Source organism: Trametes versicolor (genome assembly GCF_000271585.1).
Source record: "Trametes versicolor FP-101664 SS1 unplaced genomic scaffold TRAVEscaffold_4, whole genome shotgun sequence".
Taxonomy (NCBI): Eukaryota; Fungi; Basidiomycota; class Agaricomycetes; order Polyporales; family Polyporaceae; genus Trametes; species Trametes versicolor.
In genome coordinates this window covers 475,814-499,621 of record NW_007360324.1, presented here as the reverse complement: position 1 = coordinate 499,621, position 23,808 = coordinate 475,814, and the positions used below count along the sequence as shown (strand labels likewise).

At 61.2% G+C, this 23,808-nt stretch overlaps 5 protein-coding genes across 5 annotated transcripts; 3 read left to right on the top strand and 2 right to left on the bottom strand.

The window, feature by feature from the left end:
• The first annotated feature begins 172 nt into the window (after nt 1-172).
• On the top strand, nt 173-3,272 carry TRAVEDRAFT_27826 (uncharacterized protein). The gene is made up of 7 exons (XM_008037875.1): nt 173-1,634; nt 1,744-1,868; nt 1,932-1,998; nt 2,072-2,173; nt 2,274-2,456; nt 2,520-2,552; nt 2,771-3,272. The coding sequence occupies exons 1-7, from the start codon at nt 372-374 to the stop codon at nt 3,008-3,010; spliced, it is 2,013 nt and encodes a 670-aa protein (XP_008036066.1). The 5' UTR covers nt 173-371; the 3' UTR covers nt 3,011-3,272.
• A 1,634-nt stretch (nt 3,273-4,906) lies between these two features.
• On the top strand, nt 4,907-9,263 carry TRAVEDRAFT_27824 (uncharacterized protein). Its single transcript, XM_008037874.1, has 11 exons — nt 4,907-5,457; nt 5,587-5,819; nt 5,882-6,423; nt 6,494-6,588; nt 6,677-6,826; nt 6,923-7,047; nt 7,220-7,446; nt 7,503-7,622; nt 7,679-7,970; nt 8,172-8,519; nt 8,608-9,263. Exons 1-11 carry the CDS (start codon nt 4,973-4,975, stop codon nt 8,757-8,759), a joined length of 2,769 nt encoding a protein of 922 aa, XP_008036065.1. The 5' UTR covers nt 4,907-4,972; the 3' UTR covers nt 8,760-9,263.
• A 3,700-nt stretch (nt 9,264-12,963) lies between these two features.
• TRAVEDRAFT_164694 (uncharacterized protein) lies at nt 12,964-16,079 on the top strand. Its single transcript, XM_008038413.1, has 4 exons — nt 12,964-13,891; nt 13,957-14,951; nt 15,048-15,152; nt 15,217-16,079. The coding sequence occupies exons 1-4, from the start codon at nt 13,177-13,179 to the stop codon at nt 15,583-15,585; spliced, it is 2,184 nt and encodes a 727-aa protein (XP_008036604.1). The 5' UTR covers nt 12,964-13,176; the 3' UTR covers nt 15,586-16,079.
• A 41-nt stretch (nt 16,080-16,120) lies between these two features.
• TRAVEDRAFT_57498 (Nucleotidylyl transferase) lies at nt 16,121-17,640 on the bottom strand. Its single transcript, XM_008038256.1, has 4 exons — nt 17,138-17,640; nt 16,822-17,076; nt 16,544-16,753; nt 16,121-16,482 (listed from the first exon to the last, which is right to left on the bottom strand). The coding sequence occupies exons 1-4, from the start codon at nt 17,526-17,528 to the stop codon at nt 16,292-16,294; spliced, it is 1,047 nt and encodes a 348-aa protein (XP_008036447.1). The 5' UTR covers nt 17,529-17,640; the 3' UTR covers nt 16,121-16,291.
• A 194-nt stretch (nt 17,641-17,834) lies between these two features.
• TRAVEDRAFT_164689 (uncharacterized protein) lies at nt 17,835-20,038 on the bottom strand. The gene is made up of 3 exons (XM_008038412.1): nt 18,874-20,038; nt 18,191-18,768; nt 17,835-18,132 (listed from the first exon to the last, which is right to left on the bottom strand). Exons 1-3 carry the CDS (start codon nt 19,900-19,902, stop codon nt 18,009-18,011), a joined length of 1,731 nt encoding a protein of 576 aa, XP_008036603.1. The 5' UTR covers nt 19,903-20,038; the 3' UTR covers nt 17,835-18,008.
• Nucleotides 20,039-23,808: the final 3,770 nt, after the last annotated feature.

Below are 23,808 nucleotides of genomic sequence, written 5' to 3'. Positions count from 1 at the left end.
GCTATTAGCGTTGCGGACGCGGGCGTGCATTTGAATGACTTTGACCAAAACGAGGCGCGGACATGAGCTGAGCCGGACCGAACCGAGCGCCTAAGCGAGCCGCGCCGGGCTGAGGTGGACAGTGGCGTCGTCTGGGGGGTTGTGTGCATCCTCCTTGTGCTCCTCCGGGAGAGCGGCCCCCTGCGTCTTCGTCCTCTGCGACTATATGCGCTAATATATCCCTGCCGGCATCCAGCCCACACTTAGTATTCCCCGCTGCACGCAGGTGTCCAGCACTATTCGAGCAACCCCCTTCCTCCACGCGCTAGAAAACCTCCGTCTCTGGTCTGCACTCTACTCTTATAAGCTGTATATTCTTGCACTCGCTCCCTATGGCGACCTCACACTCGTTACCGATCTCCTCCCCCAAGCGGACGGTCACTCAGCTACCCTTCTCTCCCTCTCAGGCGAGCACTGGTCCACCCAGTCTCCCAGGCATCAACACTAGCATCTCCGGGCTCTCCAAGCATTCTGCCGGAAGCATGCCTGGGTCCCCCACGACGCTCGCTCACCAGAGAGCGGGATCGGCGGTATCATCTCGCACTCGTCTTCCTCAAACCCCTACCCACCATGTCCCTCCGGAGCTCCCGATTGGACCCTCCGCGTCCATGCCGATTCTGCAACCGCGGCCGACTGCAGGTACGACCCATGTCGGTGGAATCATCCCATCCTCCTCCTTCTTTCACCCGTCGCGTCCAAACTACCCAGCCCCATCTCCCACGCCACCCTTGCCTCGACCGTCCACCACAGACTCAGTTTCATCCGTCGGAGGCACACCGGCGGATGTCCTCCGTCTCGCAGCGCTCGGAGGCGCCTACCAACGCGATAGGATCTCGGAGGGCACGGACAGTGCTGACCACTCTGCGGAGGACGTCAAGTCGTCGACGCTAGTACCATCACTCAGGACAGCGTCCATGAAGTACAGTCGTGAGCCTCTTCTTCCCATCGGCAATGGACCTACAGAGACGTCTGGTGCAGCGAATCGCCCAACGGTGCAGACGAGTCCGTATGGACGGAACGAGAACGCGGGGAGTCGAATGCGCGACAGTTTTGAGAAGCTGTTCAAGCGGCGTTTCAGCCTGGAGGGCAACCGACGGTCGCCGACCTCACCAGTCCACCCCGGTCCCAGCACCGCGTTCGGCCTCCAGTCCCGCTCTGCGGAGATATCTCCTGTCAACTTTGAGCTGAACGTGGACGGGACTGACCTGTCGCCTACCTCGCCAGGACACCGCAAGCACAGCTTGTCTCCGCTGCAGGGCTCCTCGACATCACTCAACCACGCGTCCTTCATTGCGACACCACCAACGCACATGAACCCTCCACTCAGCGCGACACCCGTCTTAGATAGCCGGACGGGGAAACCCATGCGAAACTACCAGCTCCACCCTTCGCGGAACCGATTCTTCCTCGGTGGTCGGCTGCTTACCGGCGGCGACTCGCCATGGGCGTTCATCGCCTCCCTCATCGTCGTTTTGAGCATAACCGGCATCTGGTTCGGCACGACGTGCGTATGGTGGTGGCAGAACGAGAGCCCAGCGGTCGCAGCGGTGGGCGCATACATGTGCCTACTGACCATTTCGAGCATGTTCGCGACGGTGAGTGGCTAGTTTCGAACGTGCCTTGCTGTGGCTGTGCAGCAGTTTGGCTGCGCATGGGGCCCATACTCACCTGCCGTGTTGTGGTTTGTTGGATGTGCTCCTGCAGGCGTTCCGAGATCCTGGGATCCTCCCGCGGAATCTGGATCCCGACCCCCCATATCCGGCGAGCTCGTCATCGGAGGGTAGCCTGAGGCAGCCGCTACCTCGAGACCTCAAGGTGCGAGCGGGAATGTGAGTGTGCTACTTCAGCGTTCGTGCGTCTATCCTCTGATGTGTCGGCGGCCTGCCACGAAGCGTACGTACGAAGTTTTGTCCCACATGTATGACCTACCGCCCGCCACGGTCGAGTCATTGTAAAATGGTACGCGTTTCATCTGTGACTACCTCGGTACGGCTTTGATTAATGGGGCGCTCTTTGCCGTTGGATCACATAGTGCGACAACTGCGTTGATGGCTGCGACCATCACTGTCAGTGGGTGAACAACTGTGTTGGGAGGCGCAATTATACCTCGTTCTTCACGTTTCTATTCTCTGCCGTAAGTGTCATTCCAGACCCCTGTCGTCCGCCAGGCACGCGTGGCGTGTTTTCGCCGTACAAGCTTCTGTCGAATATACTCACGAGGGCTCCACATGCAGGTGACTACCCTAGTCCTGGTGATATGCACGACCGCGATACATCTGTATTTGCTCACACGCAAGTACCACCTGAGCTTCCATCGGGCCCTCGGGACTTCCCAGGGCGTCGGAAGTGCGGTCGCATTTTGCATCTCGATCCTCGTCATTTGGCCAGTCATGGCGCTTCTCTCGTACCACCTCCGGGTAAGCGGTTTCGTCCACCCATGAACAGGGAATAGAGTTGACAATATCGGTTGATCGGGACAGCTGCTGCTCTTGAACGTCACCACGATCGAGCAGGTACGTGCTGTGTTCTCATCGCCGCCCGATCTGTCCGCGCGTGCGCCCCTCGCGCCGCTCGTTGTCCCGACCCCTGTCGGCGATCAACGAATGGGTGACTTATACGCCGCGCGCTGGTCGGGCCGGCCTTTCGTCTTTCCCGCACCGTCTCACAGCTACTGATCTCGCCGCGTTTAATTTTTCCTGTTCGTGTCACCGTGCACGCGAACACGGCGTAGATCCGAAACCAGGCGCACAAGTCGCTCGTCCCGGGCCCGGCGCCCCCGAACCCGTTCTCGCACGGGAGCTGGCGGCGGAACCTCGTGTACATGCTCTGTCGGCCCGCGGGGCAGTCGTGGCTGGACGCGCGTGGAATCGCGACCGAGGACAAGCGGGAGGTGAATCCCGGGCTGCTCCGTCAGGACGACTGGGGCGCGGAGGACATCGAGCATGGGATGGACCGGGGCAAGGGCGAGTGAGCGCACCCGAGCGGTTCGCCCACGGCGACCGTGCGCGTGGGGGTGGGTGGCGACGGTGGCCGGACGAGCCTATCTTGCTAGCCGCGTGTCTGTTATGGGGTTTTGGCTGCCGCAGCGTCGCACATTGGACCGTTGTCGGGCTTCGCATATCGCTCGCTGATACCGCGCGGGTCATGGTTGTGTGCAGACGGATGGGGGGAGTTCTACCGGCGCACGCGAGTGTAAATTATTCGTATACATTTCGCCCATCGGAACGCGGACGTCGACTCGAATTCGAGGGTGTGTCGCAGCTCGCAGGCGGGGATAGCTGCTTAGATAGATCAGGAGCGAGGTGTGGGCGCATCCGGTCACATTCGCGGGTGTGAGTGAGTGCGAGAGCTCTCGACGTCCGACGAGCGGAGGAAATATATTGTGGGTGTAGCGCGCAATGTGGCACGACGGTGTTCGTCAGCTTGTTAGAGTGTGAAGGGAGAAGCGATTAGCCGCCGGGGCCAGGCACGCACGCGGGCGCCTGGGCGATCGGAGAACGGGGGTGTGTATTATATAGAGCTGGCAGAGAGCAAGATCTGGGGTGGTGCGGACAAGGGCCCCGTGTCGCGGGCGATTGGGGAAAGAAGCCGCCGCGGTGATGTACGAAGTATGTAAAGTGCGCGCAGAGAGAGTTCTGTGCGACAGCAGGCAGCCGGGCGGGGGACGGAGCCCGTGCAGGAGGGCAGCGGACGGGCGCGGGTGTGCGGTGGCCATCACAGTGATATCAGCAGTGTCGCGGTGTGTATCAGTGTGTGCGATCGGTGGGTGTGACGGCGGGCGAGGCGGACGCGCGAGCCTCGCCGGATTCGGAAGCAGGGCGGGAGGGCAAGGCACGACGCCGGATGCGGGAAGACGCGCGAACCCGTCCACGCGGCGGTGACGCAACCAATGATCGCGGTTCCTTGTGCTACAATTGACTGCAGATCCCGTCTGCCCCCTTCCCCCTCCCACACCGCGCTTCCCGCCCCTGGGGCCGCGCAGACGAGGGCCCGGGACGCCGCCGCGGACACACAGCGCACGAGTCCGATGGTTTGCGGGCGCGTGGGGGGCGGGGGCGCGGCTGGGAGGGAAATGGCGGGCGGACAGCATTTATAGATCAAGGCTCTTACCGCACTGGGCGACCCAAATCTCCGAGCATGATGACATCCATCGGCCCGATCTCGCATGGGCTGATGGCACTGAGCGTGCCAAGGGTGACGCGGAGTCTGTGTGCGCGGGCGGAGAATGAAGCCGGCATCTCGGCAGGCGCGTTGAGCAGCGGGCGCGGGGACGACGTCCGAGACGGCCCCCTCCTCCTTGTCCTCGTCCTGCGCGCCCAGAACCGTCCCCTGCAGCGCCCTGTGCCCCCGTCGTCGTCTCCCCCCTCTGTTTGCCGGCCGCGCCGTCGCCAGGAACGTGCCCAGCGCGGTGCAGGCGCGTGCCCAGGAAGGCATCCCAGCTGCGAACCTCGGGAGTCTGTGCGGCAGCGTGTTATGTTTGTTGAGTAATCTACAGCCCAATCAGTCACAAACAGCATAACAAGAATGGACCGAAACCCAAGCGTCCCGTCCTCCTCGGCCTCTGTTCCCACATCCTCCTCCCGCAAGGCCGCATCCGCTCCGAAGAACGACCCTCCGTCCCGGAAGCACAGAAAGCAGCCCAAGTCAAAGCCCCAGCGCGACCCAAACGACGCCCAAGCCCTCCCCTCGCCCAGCACCGACTCCCGCGACCCTCCTCCCCATTCTCCACCCCCTCCCGCGGACTCCTTGGGTATGCACCCTCAATTTCTAATCAGGCGCCCCTCACAAACTCACCGTCATCCTCTTCCATTTCCCCCCAGGCTCCCGCATTTCTAACATTCGCGATCAACCGCCCCCTTCCTCCGCCCGCTTCACTGCTCACCTTCAACCGTACCCTGGACCGACGGGTCCCGCTGCTCCTGTCTACGCCGCCATGAACCCCCAGTACCCGCTGAACGGCAGCCCATACCCGTCCTCGCCGTCCCCGTTCCACCAAGGACAACAGTCGGCGGGTTCGCCGCCTAACGGTCAGACTGCCACCACCCCGACCATGCCTACGCATGCTGCTGCCCAGTACCAGTATGCGGCTGTACACCCCCAGTATAGTCACCACCCGTACCCGCACTACCCCCAGTATCCGGTCTCGGGCATGATGATGTACCCTACCCAACCAGGTGCTCATCCGGAGTCGAGCAGTCAGCATGCGGCGGGGTCACCAGCCCCGCCGTCCTCGACAGGTAAACGTAAAAGGAAGTATACCCTTGACAGTGTCAACGGCAGGACGTCTGACGAAGAAGGTGCAGATTCTGGCGCGGACATTCAACGCGTCGGGTCGGGCTCTGGGCAGTCGCTTGTCGACAGCAAGAAGCGCACCAAGACCCAGCGCGCCTGCGACAGCTGTCGCTCCCGGAAAATAAGGTCAGTGTCCTTTTGCACATTGTTGTCCGCTACGCACCCTATTCATGTTCTTGTCTCCTCCCCCTGTCGCCTCCCATCCCTTCCCACCCCTGGACATCCGGCGCGGCTAACTCGGTATAATCTTCATAGATGCGACATCCTAACGGACGCTGATCCACCGGTATGCCAGCACTGTAAACAGTACTCCTTCGAATGCACCTTCTTCCTCCCCATCACCGAAACCCGCTTCAAGAAGAAGAAAATGGAGGAGGAAGCGGCCGCGGCCGCTGCAGCCGCTGCAGAGAAGGAGAAGGAGGTGGCTGAACGGAGTACGTCCTCGCCCCAGGCTGAGCACTCCAAAGCGAGTGACATCAAGGTTTACGGTGAGCTGATCTCGCCTTTACCTGCCCAGCCCCGACTCCCATTGAACTTGGATCCTTCGAAGGCCCCACTTCCGCTACGCATCTATTGCACTCGCAGGCCCTGGTGTCTTCACGAGCGTACGAGGCGTACGACCTACGCTACCACCACTCATGGGACGTGAGCTCGGACAACGCTGGGACTGGCATCATCCGCGTTCACGAACCAGAACAGGGGGAGCTGCAACTGGCGCTCCCGAAGCCGATCGACCTGCGTGTCGAGCGCGACGTTGTTGAGAAGCTCGTGAACTCCTATTTTACGGACGTGGCACCGATGCTGCCCGTGGTGACCCGAGAGGAGTTCATTGCGAGCAACCCACCGCCTCCAATACTGCTATACTCCATTTGTTTGGTCGCGGCGACACGGCGGGATGTCCCGCAGCAGGTGTTCGAGTCCGTTCGATACACCGTCAACAGCCTCATAAAGGCTGAAGACGTGTTATCGACGGCGTCGATCGTGAACATGCAGTCCCTGCTTATCCTTGCGATGGTGGGCGACTGCCACTCCCAGTACGTGCCCCACGCCTTATCAGCGCTGTGGGTGCGTCTAGGATGTGCGATCCGCATGGTGGGCTATCTAGTTTCTGTTGTTACGGTTGTCTTGCTCATTTGTTACCTCGAATGCATTGTGCCTGTAGGCGCAAGACTTGGGTTTACACCGCGCCGAGTCTGTCCCGCAGAACATTGAGCTCCGCAGACGACTTTGGGGCGTCTGTGTGATCAGTGACAGGTGGTGCGTATTTTCCCGGACCAACGTGCAGTGCTGCAATTTGCAGCGGATGAGGGACCGGTCCAACTGCTCACACGTACCTTGTGCTCAGGATAAGCCTCACCTTTGGACACCCGTACATGATCGACATCAGGGACTGCGACGCCCGCTTACCTTCGTCGGGCGACCCGAATGACTTGTACTTGGACGAGCTCGTGCGTCTGAGCGTCATCCTCGGCCGCGTCCAGAAAGCCATATATACGTGAGCCCCTTCCCGCTTCCGGCTGGGGTAGTGCTGCGGCCGCCCCGGCCGCCTCTCATTCTAGTGCCGCGGCTGACAATTTGGTTCGGCCGGCAGCCCGGCCGGCTTGAACATGACGAACGACGAGGAGCTGCATTCGCTCCTAGCAGACATTGAGGCCTGGAAGGACAACCTCCCTGCGGATTTGCAGTTCCGTGGGCCAGAAAGCCCCCGCAGTGCCGGTGCGTGCTTCTCGTTCGCCCGCCGTCGCAGAGCGTCGTGCCCGCCGCGGGGTGCTTTGTTGTGCCGACGCGCTCAAAGTATGCCGTGGCGCGGCCGAGGCATGCCGACGGCAGGGGGATCATCGCCGGCGACTAGCATTCTGACCGGCTGACACTCGTTTTGACGGATTAGGTCTTTTATTCATGCTGTTCACCACCGTCAACATGATATTTTGGCGGGTGTTCATGCGTATATCGTACGCGTGCCCGGCGCATCTCAAGTTCTCGCTTACGGTCGAGAAGTGGACGGCACTCGTGAAGATGTCCGGGGACGCGATCGACTGGCTGGACACGCACGAGACGCTGTACGACGTCTGGCTCCTGGTCGCGTACTGCACGACCTCGTGTGCGCTCATTCAGGTGTGGCGAGATTTGCTTGCTGCGGGCGTGACGGCGTGCTAACTGTGCAGCGACAGTACCACACGTACGCGCGGCGCCAGGACCCGGACGCGCAGGCGAAGCTCAAGAAGCTGCGGGACTGTGTGCGCAAGTGGGAGGCATCGCTCTCGCCCGACCACATGTCCGCTCGACGAAAGGCCGGTCGACACACGTCACAGACACGTCCCGCGTGCATGGCTAACACTCCCCACAGACTGCAGAGATCATCGCGCTCCTGTACGAGGCGACGCAGGCGCCGATTGCCCCGGGCAACGACCCGCCCGCGCTGAACCCGACGGGCGGCGTGAAGGGCATGCCGCCCCCAGCGGCGCTCAAGTTCCAAAAGGACGCGACGCGCCCTGGCGGCGGCGTGTTCGTCGTGAAGGCGCCGATGGACAAGGACCGGCTCGAGAACATGCCCGAGGGCACGATCATCAGCCCCGAGGCTGTCGCAGGCAATGCTGGAGACGGTGCGGATGCGGGAAGCGGGACAAGCGGGGACGAAGGTGAGGCGCCCGCTGCGGTGTCGAGTGAAGTGGGCTCGAAGAATGACTCTCTGCGTTCGTCCCTCCCTCCTGGCCCGCCCCCCGGCTCTCGGTCTGCGCCTGGCTCTGGTGTGTCGTCGTTCGACGCTCCCGCGTGGCCGCCTGCGTCCGCGTCTGCGTCCGCGTCCGCGCCTCTGTCGATGGCTATGCCGACGATGCTAGGCCGTGGTGGGGCCGCTCATATGCAGCAGGACCAGCAGCAGCATGCCCAACGGCATCAACACCAGCACCAACACCCGCACCACCACCAAATGCAGCAGCAGCAGCAACATGCAATGCAAATGCAAGCGGACCAGGCCGGGCCGTCCTCGATGGTACATTTCACGCCGCTGGGCGGCAACTTCCCGAACATGAACCCCGCGCTGGACAACCAGATGGGTTTGCCGGAGAACGTGCAGGTCATGAACGTCCTCGACCACCCGCAGGGCGGCAACATGAACGTGCTCGAGCAGCAGGCGATGGCGGACGCCGGCTTCCTCGAGGGCATCCCGCCGTCCATGTTCGACTGGGGTACGTCCGCACCTGCTTCTTGCATCTCTTCCCTCCGCGGACGCTGAGCATACGCTAACTGACGTGCATGATCTGCGCTGCCCCACAGGCCAATGGGAGCACTTCTTCTCGCGCTTCACGCCGTACCAAATGCGCATGAGCGGCGTGGACGCCGCGATGGCGGCGAACCCCGCGTCCCCGCAGGATCAGCAGCCACAGAACCCGCGGTACTTCCCCACCCCAGGCGACCCGGGCCTGTAGTCGGCGCGCCGCGGCGCCCCCGCCACGCGTGTCTCCCTCGACGGACGCGCCCTGGGCGTACGCGCGATGGAACGCCGCCGGCGCACGACGCCTGCCCTGGGCGCGCAAATAGAGCGAGCGGGCGGCGGTCACGGGGCGGGGCGACCCACTGGCCGCCCGCTGCACGCGTGGCTGCGTGACATCATCGTCGTGTTGTGTTGTGCTGCTGTTCGGTCCGCCGCTGCTGCTTCCCTGCTGTGTCTGGAACTCGTTTGCTCGTCCGACGCTCGTACGCGTAATTTTCCCTCACGCTCCCCGACCCCGCCCTCCGTACTACCCCCGCCGCTTTTACGCTTTTACAAGTAACTTACGACGTGGTCCCCTGTACATATCCGCCCCCACCTCCCTGTTTGAACGCGTGTGCGACAAGTACTGTACTACGGCATCTGCCGTTTTCTCTTTTATCTACGTTTCCTTCGTCCTCGCAGTTATCGTGTCGCTATCCTGATTCCTCTTGGCAATTACAGGCTGTTTTAAGTTTTTGATTTTGTGCGTTGCGGGTGCGTCATACAAGGTACCGCAGGTACCTGCCGCGACTTCCCGACCGGGAATTGTCAGCGGTCGGAGGCCTTGAGAATCATACCGGACGCCGCTGGTGCGCCTGGTGGCTGGCAAAGGGTTCGCGTGCATGTGCCTCGTTCTTGGCTGACGCAAAAAGAACTCAATGGGTTTCGACGTGCGTCCTGCTCGGTGCGCCTTCTAGTGAGCCTCGTGCAGGATTAAGCTCACGCGATGACAGAACCGACGCCGGAGCGGGTGAGGCGGCGTTGACGCGTGAGTAAGCCTAAGATAATTGATTCGGGCCCCGGCGCGCGAACAGCACGAAACCGCGTGTCTGCGGAGCCCTTGGGCTCGATGTGTTCCTCGATCAGGAGGCCATGGAAGGGCTAATCTGGTTTGAATCTTGTAGCGAGAAACGGTGCGTAGGCTGCCAGTCTAGACCACGGAAGCCCGGGGTGCCCGTGCTGCCAGAAGATAGGTGCGAGATCGAGCGAAGTACGTACCGCTACGGTGCGCCGTGGGCGGGGTGCCGGGGCGGGGGAGACACCCCAAATGCGCGTACCTGCACCTGCAACGTTTACGACACCCGACGGTGCCTTTACGTACGCATGGCCACCCAAAAGGCTGCCCTCCCCCGCGAAGGGGGTCAATCGGCGCGGGGGGTGGTGTCGGAGGAGCAGGGTCGCGCCGACGGCGCGAGGCGCCCGCGAACGTACATACACGCTCGCTTTGGGCATCGCACTTTCTAGCCTCGATTCTGGGCAGGAGGGGGCGAGGGCCGCGGCCGCGTTGTGGGCTGTTGTTCGTCCGCGCGTCCGTCGCCCACACAACCGTCGCGGACGCTTCGCCGATGCGATCGTCAGGCCGATCGATGCATCTCAGGCTCAGCGTGCCCTAGCCTGCGTGTGGCGGTCCTGGCCGAGACTGCAGGCCGCCAGGGACGGGTTCCTGGGGCGTGCGCGGCGCCAGGTACGCTGCCCGCCGTGGCATGCCGTGAGGGCTGAACGCGGCGCGTCTGGCGGGAGTGGCTGATGGCGGGCGGGGCGGTCTACCAAACGCCTGCTGCGCATCGACAGTCGACCGCGATCCACACAACTCGGTCGGGACTGCTCGTCGGCGCCAATCGCACGTGGGAAGGTATTACGTGGATCCCCGGTCACATGAATGTCACATGGTCGCGGTTAGCACATAAGCGCACGAGTACGTACGCGTACGCGTTGTGGCAACGCGCGTAGATCGTCCTTCTTTGAGGTACCATCTTCAACTTCTGCGCCTGTACCTCATATTCAACCTGAATTTGTCTCCAACATATCAAGGGCGACAAATCGCAGCTGACACATCTCGCTGTATGCGTTGGCGTAATTTTAGGCCGCGTCTTGAACTGCCGCATACAGTATGCCTCAAGCACCCGGAGCACACTAGTATGTTCATGAGATGACGATGGGCTACGGTGAGCATCTGATCAGTGATGATTTTGCATTCAAATACATTCAAGCAGATGAAGCTTGACTGACGTCCATGGTCAACAGCACACATTTATAGGTACCCCATAACGTTGCGTTGACCAACGGTGGCAGCATGAGAGGGTCTTCAACGACCATCGGTCAGCAGCTCGCTTTCCGACAGGCCGCCCGACACGACACCACTCTGCGAAGTCCCCCCGGACCATCTTAACGGCGACCAGCTACTGCGTACGCATATCCAGCCACCGCACTCCCATTTATACGCGTCCCCCTCTTCCCTCGACACGTCGGGCCCGTCGGGTTTGTTCGGACGACCGTCTTCAGCTTCGCTCCGCACCGTGAACCATAATCGCAGACTTCCAGGGTCCTTCTCAGGACGTCGGACCGAGCCATGCCCAGGGGCGGGACGTGTAGTCCACTGCGCTTCTCTTCGACCACCTTACGGTAATACGGCACGCACCGCATCAGGACTTGAGAGCTTCCCCCAGGGCCGAGGGCGAGGGACGCAGAACACCCGCTGGGGCCCCCGTGACGTTCCCCGCTGCATGCGCTTCGGACCAAGGATCCTCGGGCAAAGTGCCGCGGCGCTCCGTATCGCTCGCTGTTTGCGCGGCGCGGCGTCGGAGCGCAGGAAGTTGTGATGCGCTCGAGTGCGGGGGCGCACATATAGCGGATGCTGTAGACATGGGCGTGTCAAGATTCGAGTTGTTGCGACGCTGGCAGCGCAGGACAGCTTCGGTGGCAATGACGCGTGGGATGCGATGGGCTTCTGAACTTCTGTGAGTGCGATATCATCCGTACTGTATTGCGAGGTGATGTCAGTGTTCTCACCTGTCGGTTGCCGCCGATGGGATGCTGTAGCAGATGTGGAATGGTCGGGACACCGCTCGTCGACAGATGGTGGTACAGCCACCCGTGCTAGTGGCATTGCACGGTAGCCAAGCAGACACGACCGCATGAAGACCAGAGCAGCAGCATACGCCCGTCGTCTTGCAAGAGAGGCGCGACATATGGCGGGCGGAGGCCAGCTTCCCCGGATCACAAGGACGTTTCCCCACATGCATGATCTGCATGCGGACATAGCGTGCGCACAGGCGTGCGTGCGACGGGCGCTGATGGGGAAGGTGTACCTGTCGCTGCTTGCGTTTCAAGTGCAACCCAGGCATCGAAGGTCGCGGCGGGGCACGGTGTTCGCAGCTCAATATCGCACGTCGGTGGCTGCGATGCATACGGCCGCACCGGGACGGGGAGATTGCGGCGCGCGGACTCTCACTGGTGTGGAGAAATGAGCGTGCCAAATGAATCCCGGGATCTCGATGCAGGGTAGCTGGCTGGGACGGTTCTGCCGCGTCGAGAGGACGGACCGTGGGTGGTCGCGCGCAGCGATTGGACGCGGGGCGGGAGGAGTGCTAGACCATAACGGGCGGGCTCAATCAGATCTTCGCGTTCGGCTAGTGCAGCTGGAGTCGGCTATCCTGGGCAATGTTGTGCATCCTGGCTGCTCTTATCGTGCACGCCGTGACGTGAAAATACAGAGCTGGCATAGCACGGAAGCTCGAGCGTGCTGGGGTGGAATTGTCGTGTCGCGGGCAGGCAGGAGGGCTGGAACGAAGGCGCGTTTGGGCTGTGGCGGGGCGGAGACGCCCGGGGGAGAACAAATGGATTGCGGGCGCCAAGTTGTGGGAGGCGGTTGAGCGTGTTCTGTTCAGTTGATCGTTGGGTGGATATGTCTTCCTGCTTGTTACTGCTATTCTACTGCCCTCCCCTCTAATCTCTCTCTCTTCCGCCCCACCACCACCGCCCCGACCCGCCTCGCTAGACCTCCGTTCCCGACAGCGCATCCTGGCGACCTCACTCTCTTTATGGCCTCACTCCTTGCTCCCGCTCAGCCGGGCTCAGAGCGCATCTCTCAGATCCTTCCCACAGTAAAGTGTTCAAACTGCAACCAGCCCGTCCGTCTCGTAGATCTCGGCGACCATGTCTGCGCCCCGCTCCCTCCAGTACCTGCCCTGCCTGCCTCAGCCAGACCTCCGAACTCGCCTCGATCCGTGGCCGCCCTCCTGCCTACAAGACTCCAGAATCTCGTGAGTTCGTCCCCCGCACAGAATGCGCAGCGCACGTCGTCCGTGTCGCAATCCCCCTCGCGCCAGAAGAGCCCCGCACCACCACCTCAGCAAACACGTCCGACCGGTCGGGCGCGTGCCCCGTCATCAGCCTCAACCTTGAGCACGCGTAGCGGAGACGGCCGTGCGCGTGCCCCGTCGTCCGCATCCACCCTCAGCACGCGCAGCGGAGACAGCCGCCCAGAACGCGTCCCAAGCCCTCTCTCGCATACGTCGCGTGCACCTAGCAATGGCGACGACCAGTACCCGTTCCCGTCTGGCCCCGGGCCCTCCTCGCGTACCTCTCCGGGCATGGATGGGCGGAGCAATATCGCCGCGCCAGGCACGACCGCCCTCCGCCCAAGGACGCCTTCGACGGCGAGCGTGCGCCCCGGCGGGCTGCTCGCGAATGGCGTCCGGCAGCCTGTGCAGTCCAACCCGTCGCCGTACGGACAGAGCGGCGCGGGACCGATGTCGCCACCGTCTATCCGCCAGCGCTCCGGAACGAATGCGAGCACGCGCCCGTCGTTTGAGCAGGGTCCAGAAATCACGTACTCAAGCGAGGCGCGCACGAGGACGCCTGCCAACGACCCAATTCGCATGCGGGCGCCATCTGCAGCGAGTATGCGACCGTCGCTTGACCAGCAAAGACCGTCGTATATGGGAGGTCCTCCACCCATCAACGACCCAGTGCGTATGCGGGCGCCATCCGCAGCAAGTTTACGGCCTTCCCTCGACCAGCAGAGGCCACCCTACATGGGAAATGCTCCACCACCTCCGCGGCCGCCGACTTCGCCGGGGGGAACACCGCGGCTCGAACCAGACACGAAGATCGGCGGGGAGGCGGGTATGGCGGGCGTTGGTAGGCGCGGATTTGCAGCGGCGGCTCGTGCTGCGATGTTCACCACTATGGGACCTGCGCCTCCCATGCTGCAGGATCCGCGCATGATGACGCCCGTGCAGGGCATGGATGGAAGAAGGGCAAATGCGCCGCGGTTTTTGGACATTGCCTCGGCGACGAACTACGGTGAGCTTTTATACTGCTGTGGACGAGATGCGGCGTAGATTCTAAAACTGAATACGTTCCTATAGCGGCTGCGAATACTCCGCCGCTTTCTCCTGGATCTGGGACCGCGTCTATGTCCCCTCACTCTCCTTATTCACAGAAGTCGCCAATGTCAGCTGGAATGCCCTCGCCCGGCGCTCTAATGTCGCCAAACATCACGCCAACGACCCCTGCCGGCCCCAGGGTCGCGTCGCCACCCACAAGCCCTGTGAGCGTTCATAGCTTGCGCGACCGCATGCTCCCACCCTCCCAAGAGCCGCCCAAGGCTCCGCTTCCAGACCCGCCGTCAACGCCACGACTGCCGTTCTTCGAGAAGTTCAAAAACAAACTCCCGGCAGTGGACACCTCCGCGCAGTCGCCCGGCGCGGGGGCCGGCTCGGCGGACCCCTCACCCCTGTCGCCACTCTCCGATGATGGTAGCTACGGCGGCCTTGCGTACGCCGATTCGGACGACGACGACGACCTTCCGCTGCGTGCGAGCCCGCTGCCCCTCGCGACCCCCGCGAAGCCCGCCGCTGTCGCGGGCAGCGGCAACAAGGTCCGTTTCCCGTCCATGACCAACAGCGAATCCAAGTACTCGTCCGCTTCCTCTTCCTCGTCTGCTACCACATCCCCGCCCCCCATGCCCCAACGCAGTCTGTCTACCTCTACCGCCGGCTCGTCGTACTCGTCGCGTACGATCGCAAAGTCGACCGGCGCGCTCGACCGCGCAATGGAGACGCTCTTCGAGGACGGCCCGTCGTCTCCGACAGCCAGTACCACGTCTCGCGCCTTCACCGCTGCGGATCCGTACCGCGAGAGCGTGAGCAGCATCAAGTCGCCAAAGCCCCCGATCCGCTCACATACCAGCCCGACACTCCCGTCGTCGGCGCGTGCGGAAGCTGCGAAGACCGCGGCGCGGCGGCCGAAGCGGCGGGTCTGCCTGCGGTGCGAGAAGCACATCGAGGATGGGCGGTGGATACAAGTCGAGGGCGGGAATGTGCTCTGCGACAAATGCTGGAAGAATATGTACCTGCCGAAGGTGAGCGCTTGTCTCGGCCGCGGGCGCTACCATCTATCCGTTATGCGACGAGCTTTGGCTGACGGGTGGAATGTTTAATTCATGCGCGTTTTCTAGTGTCGGCGTTGTAATAAGACTATCGAGAAGCAGGCGGTGTCGTCGTCGGACGGCCAGCTGAAAGGGAAGTACCACAAAGAATGTTTCAGCTGCTTTACATGCGAGGTGCGTCTGCTCTGCTTTCCTCATGCTTGCAGCGTGCTTAATCGACACGCTGCCTGTTTCACAGAAACCGTTCCCGGACAAGACATTTTACGTGTTTGACGGGAAGCCGTTCTGCGCATACCACTATCACGAGGAGAACAACTCGCTCTGCGCCGCGGCACGCTGCGGGCAGCCGATCGAGGGCCCGTGTGCGGTCTCGCATGCGGGCGACCGGTATCACCCCGAGCACCTCGTGTGTGAATACCGCGGATGCACGGAGCGACTCGTCGAGTACTACGAACTCGACGGGCGCATGTTGTGCGAACGCCACGCCGAGAAGGCGATCGACGAAGATGAGGACGACGAGCTCGGGCCCGCGGGCGACCGTACAACGGTCGCGATGAAGCGCGTCACGCGGTTCATCGACCTCGCCGCGCTCGGGCCTGTGCGGTAGCAACGCACGTAGGGGGTAGAAGGTGTGCATTTAATGGGCTTGAGCGTGCTGCGTACATGAACTAGGTTTACGGTTACGGCTTCTCACTTCTCTTCTCGTCGCTCCCGCGCATGCTACGAGTTCCCTCTTCTCTCTGACTACGGCTCTCTGCCTCTCTGCGCCTGATCTTACGCTTGTGTCTATCCCCTTCTCTTCTCTCTTCTTGGACGGACTCGCGGACCTTCTCGATGTATTTTTTCCACGCGCCCCCGTTCTCCGTTCCGTCTTCGCTCTCTGCGCTCCGCCCGCACGTCTATACGTCCGTCCCCCTATATCCCCGCCCTGCACGATATCCACTCCCACCTAACCACCCACACTTTTACGAACTGGTGCGTCGCGCCCATCTAATAGCCACGTACTGTGCATCTAGGACTGCATTTAGAGCCCCCGCCCCGTCCCGTCCCGCGGCGCTATATCCCTCCTCCTCACACACACACGCAGACTTGACTTATCACCCCCACCATCCCCGTCAATACCACCGTTCGTTGTATGTAAGAGCGCACCCGCGTATAGTCCGTCTATTGGCGGCCCATCTAATACAAAGAGATACAACAATATCGTGTGCCCGATGAACTCTGTTTCCTTCCCTGCATATAACCTGTGTTCGCAGGCATGCCATGTATCATACAACCGTGCAGAATCCGGCATTCAAGCGCGTCGCATGCGTTCATGATGCCGACGAATCGGCCGCCTGTTTCTGGTTCTTTACGATCCATTCGCGGATGTACGTGCTGCTCATCTTCGCGGTCCGGAGCACCGCCGCGTCCTCCGCGTCCACGCTCGCCTCCGTCGCAGAGATGACGTCGATCACGAACGTGCGCAGCGCCGGCAACGCCTGCTCCTCGCGCCGTTTCGCGACTACGTTCGCATAACATCGTCAGCGCGTGAAACCGACACATACACGCAATTAAGAACGCACTTGAGGATGCCCCAGAGAGCGTCTCCTTGCTGACGACGAGCGCCTGGATGTCCGCGTCCCAGCCCGTGGGCCCGAACACGTCGTCGATCGGGACGAGGTCATGCATGATGTCCGGGCGGAAGAGCTCGAGGAATGCGCGGGTGCGCGCAGTGCGCACGGGGAGCGGCTCGAGCACGGAGCGGTGCTCCTTCTTGCCGAGGAGCGCGTCGCCTGCGATGGGCGGCAGCGTCAGTGCACAGCCCAAGCGGAAGTCTGGGGATGGGAGGGAGGGAACGCACCGGTGATGCCGACGATGAGCTTCCTGCGCGCGATCCACGCGCCCATGCTCAGGAGGATCTTGTGGCCCGCGTGTAGATGGTCGAACGTCCCGCCGAGCGCGACCACCGGGTAGAGCGCGGGGACGGACGGGTCGAGGGGCGGCGAATCTGGGGGAGACGAGTGCGAGTGCACATCTGGCTCGAGCGGGATGATTTCCTCGCGCCGTTTCTGCAATGCAGCAGGGAGGGCGGGGAGGTGTGTGTCCGGCGGAACAACTACGGGTACGGACGCGCTCAGGTCAGGGAATGTATGCAGAAGACGTAGTGTTGAGCGCACCGGAGAATATTCGCTCAGCCTCGAGCGCAACCCGCTCTGGGAACGCGTCCGCTTCGGCGGTGCCGCGCAAGAGTACGTCGATATCCAGGAGGATGTTGCCCAAGTCCTGCGCGACCTTCGTCGCCTGCACGTACACGAACGTCAGAAGGCGTTGTACGTCGTCCCAGTGTGCCGTTCGCGAGACTCCGCGCGAGTGGTCGTCAGAAGCCGAGTCCGGGGGTAGGTCGAAGAAGGGCGAGAGGATCACGATGCGGAGGCCTGCGGTCGACGTGCGCGCGGCGGTAGATACGGAGGTCGCGAGGAAGTTCGGGGCATCGTGCAGATTATGGACGGTGGTAAGCAGGAGGGTGTGCTGGACATCCTTCAGTGAGGAGGTAAGAGCGGGAGACATGATCTTGCGGGGCTCGCGATTGGGAAATCTCAGAAGCACTACGGTGGCGTGCTCGAGCTCGATCACAACTTACAGACTGGAGTGCGGGGGCTGCTTAACGTTCTGGCGAGACTCTGGTCGTCGGGGAGCACAGACAAGGGGCATTTGTGGGCGACGGTGGGTGAGTGGCTTCGCGGTCTGGGATGGCCATACGTGGATTGCGCGATGACGAGCGAATCTGTGCTGCGTACATGAGGACGCCGACGCCGGCGTGATATGATGGACGTCTGCGGGTACAGCGCCCATAGTCACAGCTCAAAAGGCTCCGTTGAACCAGAGAAAGCGATACATTGCGGCTACACGAGCCAGATAGCAATAAGTCAGATGTCGTAAATGGGTCGTAAATCGTGATAAGTAGCGGTAGAGTCCGGTGAGTGTCAAGTAGTCAAAAGTACGATAATCCACGCCAATGCAAAGCAACGAGCTCAAGCAGGACCGAGGTCATGTCCGTGTACGAGGCGACGCCCGGCTACCGTGCAGGTCCTTCACGTCGAAGAATATACTGAAACCGAACGCGAGGCAAAGCAAGCATGATGCGGCGGTCGCAAGATTGTATGCATCGCACCTAGAAGCACCAACGACGCGTCAGCCGAGGATGTAGTCACTCTAGCAGACATACTCACCATCCTTCAAAGGCACCAACCGGACACCGCTTGCCGAGGAGTATCACGACAAACTCCGTGCCCCATAGGAGCAGCGCGAGGACGTCAACCGTCGTGCCCCACTTGAGCATCTTCCGCGCGTGCTTCCACTGCTCTTCCATCGCCAGTCCTGCGAAGATCCCCCGACGTCGTGGGGGCCTCCTCTGCCGCGCCGCACTCGACGAGCCGGCGTACGATCCCGGCAGCGCCTCCCCCCCGTCCTCGTCCTCTTCTTCGTCCTCTTCCCGCCCGCGTTCCCTATCGCGCCCGAACATGGAGGGGTCCACGATGAGGTTGACCTGGACACCCTCGCCTTGACCACCTTTGCCCTTCTTCCCCTTCTTCTTGTGCTTTCCCCCGGGAAGGCCTTGCACTGGAAGGACCATCATCCCACTAGGGCCAGCCATATACGGTCCGCCCTTCTGTTTCCGGGCGCCGCAACAACATGGGTAGATGAGGAAGAGGAATGTGCACCCGAGGAACGTGAGAACCGAGAGCACGTAGAGCAAGTACGCGGGCAGCTTGTTCGCAGGCGGGGCCGGAGAAGGCGGCTTGATGATCTATAGCGGCTGAGTGAGCATGCTGATGTTCGTGCAGCGGACTCGGAAAATGTCCGAGAAGCAGAAATTAAGGATACGGGACCGGTAGTGGCGCGCGACACGCACCAGTGCAGCATATATAGAGGATATCGCGGCGGTCAGCGCGAGCAGGGCTTGCACCCACCGCACGGCGAGTCGTTTCTTCGGTCCTTGGGTGATAAGCCGCCCTCGCTCGTCGATGCAGCCCACCATAGTCTCCGCCTCGCCCTCGTCCTTCGGCCCACCCTTCCCCCCAAACTCTCGCTCCAGCATTCGCATCCTCTCCTCTTTGGTCTCCGGGTTGATTGGGCGGTCTCCGTCCGGTGGATCGCCTCCCCAAGGGACCATGTTCTGGTCGCGTGAGTATCGGGACTGCGAGCCATACGCCGAGCTATATGGGTAAGTTGGTGGAGGTGACGAGTAAGGCTCGTGAAACGGGTCATGTTCGAAGGTATAAGCCGGGTCGAACGGAGACGGTTTGGGCTGGTCCTTGACGCCTCTGTCATCCAGTAGGGTAGGTGGGGAGAGCGGGTGTTGCGGGCCCGGGCGGTCCTGGGCGTACCATCCTCGCGCGAACGATGGGAACTGTGCGATGTCGATCTCAGAGCCTGGGCTCGCGATCTGAGGTTCTTCTCGGGGCCGTGACCAATGTGCCGAGGATGGGTCGCTGTGGTGCGAGCGTGTGGGAAAGGAAGGCGGAGGCAGGGAGAATGGACGCCGCACTGGGGAGCGTGGCGAGAACGAGTGCGACTGCGAACTAGAAGCGGAGGCCGAGACAAGGGAAGGCGGACTGAGCGAGTCTGTCCGAGCCAACGGCCGAAAGGGCTGCGGAGACGGCGGGTATGGGTCGTACGGCTGGAACGGTGGGTGCTGAGCCAAGTAATGCTCGTTCCGGTTGAGTGTGTGCGCGTAGTCTGCGAGATCGAGTGCTTCTACGGACACATCGGATGGCTCTCGGCGCTGCTCAGCAGCATAAAAGCCTGCCTGGTTCGGAGCTGCAAACCCGTGGCTTCTTAGGTTGGAGGTCGACGGAAGAGGGTCATATGGATCTGGAGACCATGGGCGTCGGAAGCGCGAAGTTGGCGGGGGAGATTCGAGTCGATGTTCTGAGAACATGTCTGGGTCGTCAGAGGTCGTGATATCGTAATTTCGTAAAAACCGTCTGTTGGGTATAGCTTATAAGATGTGGGCGCGGTAGTCGTCGCTACAGTGGTCAGCGTCGTGGGCGCGAGAGCATCGACCCCAGGAGGTGTGTGTGGACTGTGTGAGAGATCCCGACGAGCGCTTGTGGCTTCCCCGCAGTGCACGTTCGTCATTATTTCCGCGGATAAGCGGCAGATAAGTCCCGGGATAACCGTTCTTGGAATCCTTAGGGTTAAACTGCCCCAGAACGGATTGGATTTCGCCGCCTAATACTCTGTGAGGCGATTCAACCCAACGTTCCAAATCGGGCAAACTTAAAGCGCCCAAAGACATCCCAATCGGGCAAACCCCGGCGCCTGCCCTCTGATATATACTCCCACCTCCTCTCCCTTCCCCCCCTCGTCGACGCCCCCTCCCCGGGTGTCGCGCTGCTCAGCGGTGTCCCCGCTGAGCACGCGTTCGGCATCTTTGGTGCAGGGGCGGCCTCTTCCCGCCCATCCCCGCCTCCTCGCTTATTCGCTCACCCCGCGCCCTCGCGTACCCGCGCCCTCGCGTACCCGCCCCCTCGCGTACCCGCCCCCTCGCGTACCCGCCTTCTCGCGTACCCGCCCACTGCTTGGCCGCCCTGCTTGCGTGCTCGCCTTCGCCCTCGCCCGCTCCTTGCGACCCCGCCCCCGCCGCTCTTTGCGCCCTCGCCCTCGCCCGTTCTTCGTGCCCTCGCCGCGCTCTCTGCCCCCTCGCCCGCTCGCCACCCTCCTCACCCTCGCCCGCTCTCCTCGCCCATCTACCCGCCCGCCCTGTCATCGTGCTCGCCATGCTCGCCAGCTAGCTGCGATACTGCACGTGCCACGCGTACAACCCGCGCCGCTTCCCTAACCTTGTACGTCCGCGCCCTTACAACCCCGTGCATCGTCTCTGCGAGCCCCCAACCTCTTTGCGCGTCGCCACTACGATCCGGCTCTGCCTTGCGGCGAGCAATGCGCTTCCTCCGTCGCCATAAATTATTAGTACGCTGACTAGACATCGCCTCAATTGCATCCTTCAGTGATGTACTTTTGTACATATGTAGGTCTTAGTCGCTTTCCTGATGTTTGTATGCTCACTCTACAATCATCCGCCAGGTTTGTATGTCTTCCCCATATTCCATCGCATAGGCAGCAGCTATGCAGAGTGAAGTACGATTGGTGAGTTTTTTATTCACAAAGCTGCATTTACGCGGTGTTTAATGCCTTTTACCCTTAAATTGTTAGAGTGATAATGACACGTAAACTCGCCACCAGTGCTGTTGGCGTCCAAGTAAGGTGAGCATAGGATCAGCTGTTCTATCTGTTTATAAGGCATGTAGTACGGCTCAGGGGATGCAGGGAGCGGGGCTTAACCAGTGCCGCTCGTCCGATGTAGTTTGTCTCATAGTTTGTATCCTGATGCAATGTAGTCCTGTATAGACATTATATGTGCGTCAATATATCATGACATGAGCACCGACTCAGGTGTAGCTGTGACGTCCAGTAACTAGGGTGATACGATATTAGAAAATCTGCACATCTACTGCGTCTAACCGAGGCGGCTTTGACACCGCGTCACTGTATATGAGCGCAAATTTAATTCAGACACATACTCATACATGAGACTGAGGTCGGCGAGTAGACAGTGCGGAGCTTTGTGTATAAGTATGGGGGAAAACAACTTGAAACGAATCACTGCAACGGGACAAGTACGAGGTTATACGACTCCGTAATGGACGCAGGGTAGTCTTGTACTCCACCTAGCCCTCATGTACTACCTCGTTCTCCGAGTCGCACATTCTCGTCCGATGCGGGACACTCGTTCGTTGCTACATCTGCACGTCGCCTGCACTGACCAAGCATATATTTGATGCACGCTGATTAAACAAGCGGGCCCTGTGGTCGAACACCAAAGCAGCAACTTGTCCATGCTGGAATGTATGCAGCCACGGCATGTACAGACAGTCGCCTACAACTTACTTCATCTGCGTACGTACGGGAACACCAGTGCGAATCATGTCTGACTTGAGCAGTGCCACTCTAGATCTGCCTGTACTCGCCTCAAGCGTGCTACGTTCCTCCACCCGGGCTGAGCTACGACAAACCAGCGACGTAGTACTGGCTTGCGATTTCACTACCACCCATACATTGCTCATAAAATATCAATACCTTGCGTAATGTGTGCGGGGTACCCTTGCAGGCCCGAGCGGCAAGTGCGGTATTTCAAAGGCTTCGCACAGGGCACGGGGTGCGCGTGCGTCCGCCTTGCGCCCAACTCGCATCTTCCCCGCCGGATTCGTGATACTGGGATTGTCGGACCATTACAACCCATGGACCTGTAGGTCACTGCTTCCGTGGTCACTGGTACAGGGAAAGCGAGAGAGGGGAGCGAAAGCTTCGATGCGGTGCTGCCAGCCTTGATTTGTTGAAGAAAGATAATTGCGTGCCAGCCTCGGAGGGCGTATACTACTAGTAAAACTCCATATCGGCGGCGAAGTAGCGGCGAAGTGTTCGATCAACAACTTGGAACACCTGCGAGCATGGCCTGACGAGTATATTCGGCCGAATGCAATTTTTTGCGCGTGTAGCATTAAGTATACTACGAGACACTGCGACCGTCATGCCAGTGAGTGGCGTGTTGCATAGGCCACTATACAACAAGCCGGAATACGAAAGGAAATTAGACGGCAAGTATACGGCACTATACGGCTCGCGACATCTGAGCCCTGATCGAAAATGACTTCGTATGTGGCCCTGCAAGTCAGACGAGTGTTTGTAGAAATATATTGAGTATAGGATCGGGACATGTCTAACGTACATACGTGCACCAAGAGTAACTATGGAGGTACCGACAGTGTACATTGGCGCGTCACTTACCAACCGCCCACCGAATAATACATGCACAATATCTACCTGCGCAGCATTCATTACCTATAACATAGCAGTCGGTATCACCTTGGTGGCCTCCTCCTAGACCTCACGGTGTCGTGTACAAGTGTTAGCCATCCAAGCCATACTATAGCAACACTTACTCACCGTCAAAGGCAAAGAACCCCGGGAGAGCTAATCACAGCAACAGATGAATGCATCCTAGAAGGACTCAATCTGGCGGGGATGAGTAAGGATGACAAGGATGGCAGATACGCAGCAGCTCACAAAGGGGTGGCCGCTGCAGAGAGCCGTGCTTCACTAACAAGGACCACGTGCACAGAGGCAACGCGCGGAGGGGGCGGCGACGCAGACGGGAAGACGCTTACACATAGATTCCACATCAGGTAGCGAGAGCGGAGTGAGCGAGCGAGGGGGGTAGTCGGCCAGGTGAGGGCGAGGGGAGTGGGCGCAGGCGCGAAGAGTGGGCGGGCAAGGAGAGTGGCGAGTGGGCGAGCGAGGAAGCGGACACACGAGGACGCGAAGAGCGGGCAAGGGTGAGGACGGCGGGCGGGTAAGGGAGCGGAGAGCGCGGGGGCGGGGTCGCGAAGAGCGAGCGAGGGCGACGGCGACGGCGAGGGAGAGGGCGCAAAGAGCGGCGGGGGCGGGGTCGCAAGGAGCGGGCGAGGGCGAAGGCGAGCACGCAAGCAGGGCGGCCAAGCAGTGGGCGGGTACGCGAGAAGGCGGGTACGCGAGGGGGCGGGTACGCGAGGGGGCGGGTACGCGAGGGCGCGGGTACGCGAGGGCGCGGGGTGAGCGAATAAGCGAGGAGGCGGGGATGGGCGGGAAGAGGCCGCCCCTGCACCAAAGATGCCGAACGCGTGCTCAGCGGGGACACCGCTGAGCAGCGCGACACCCGGGGAGGGGGCGTCGACGAGGGGGGAAGGGAGAGGAGGTGGGAGTATATATCAGAGGGCAGGCGCCGGGGTTTGCCCGATTGGGATGT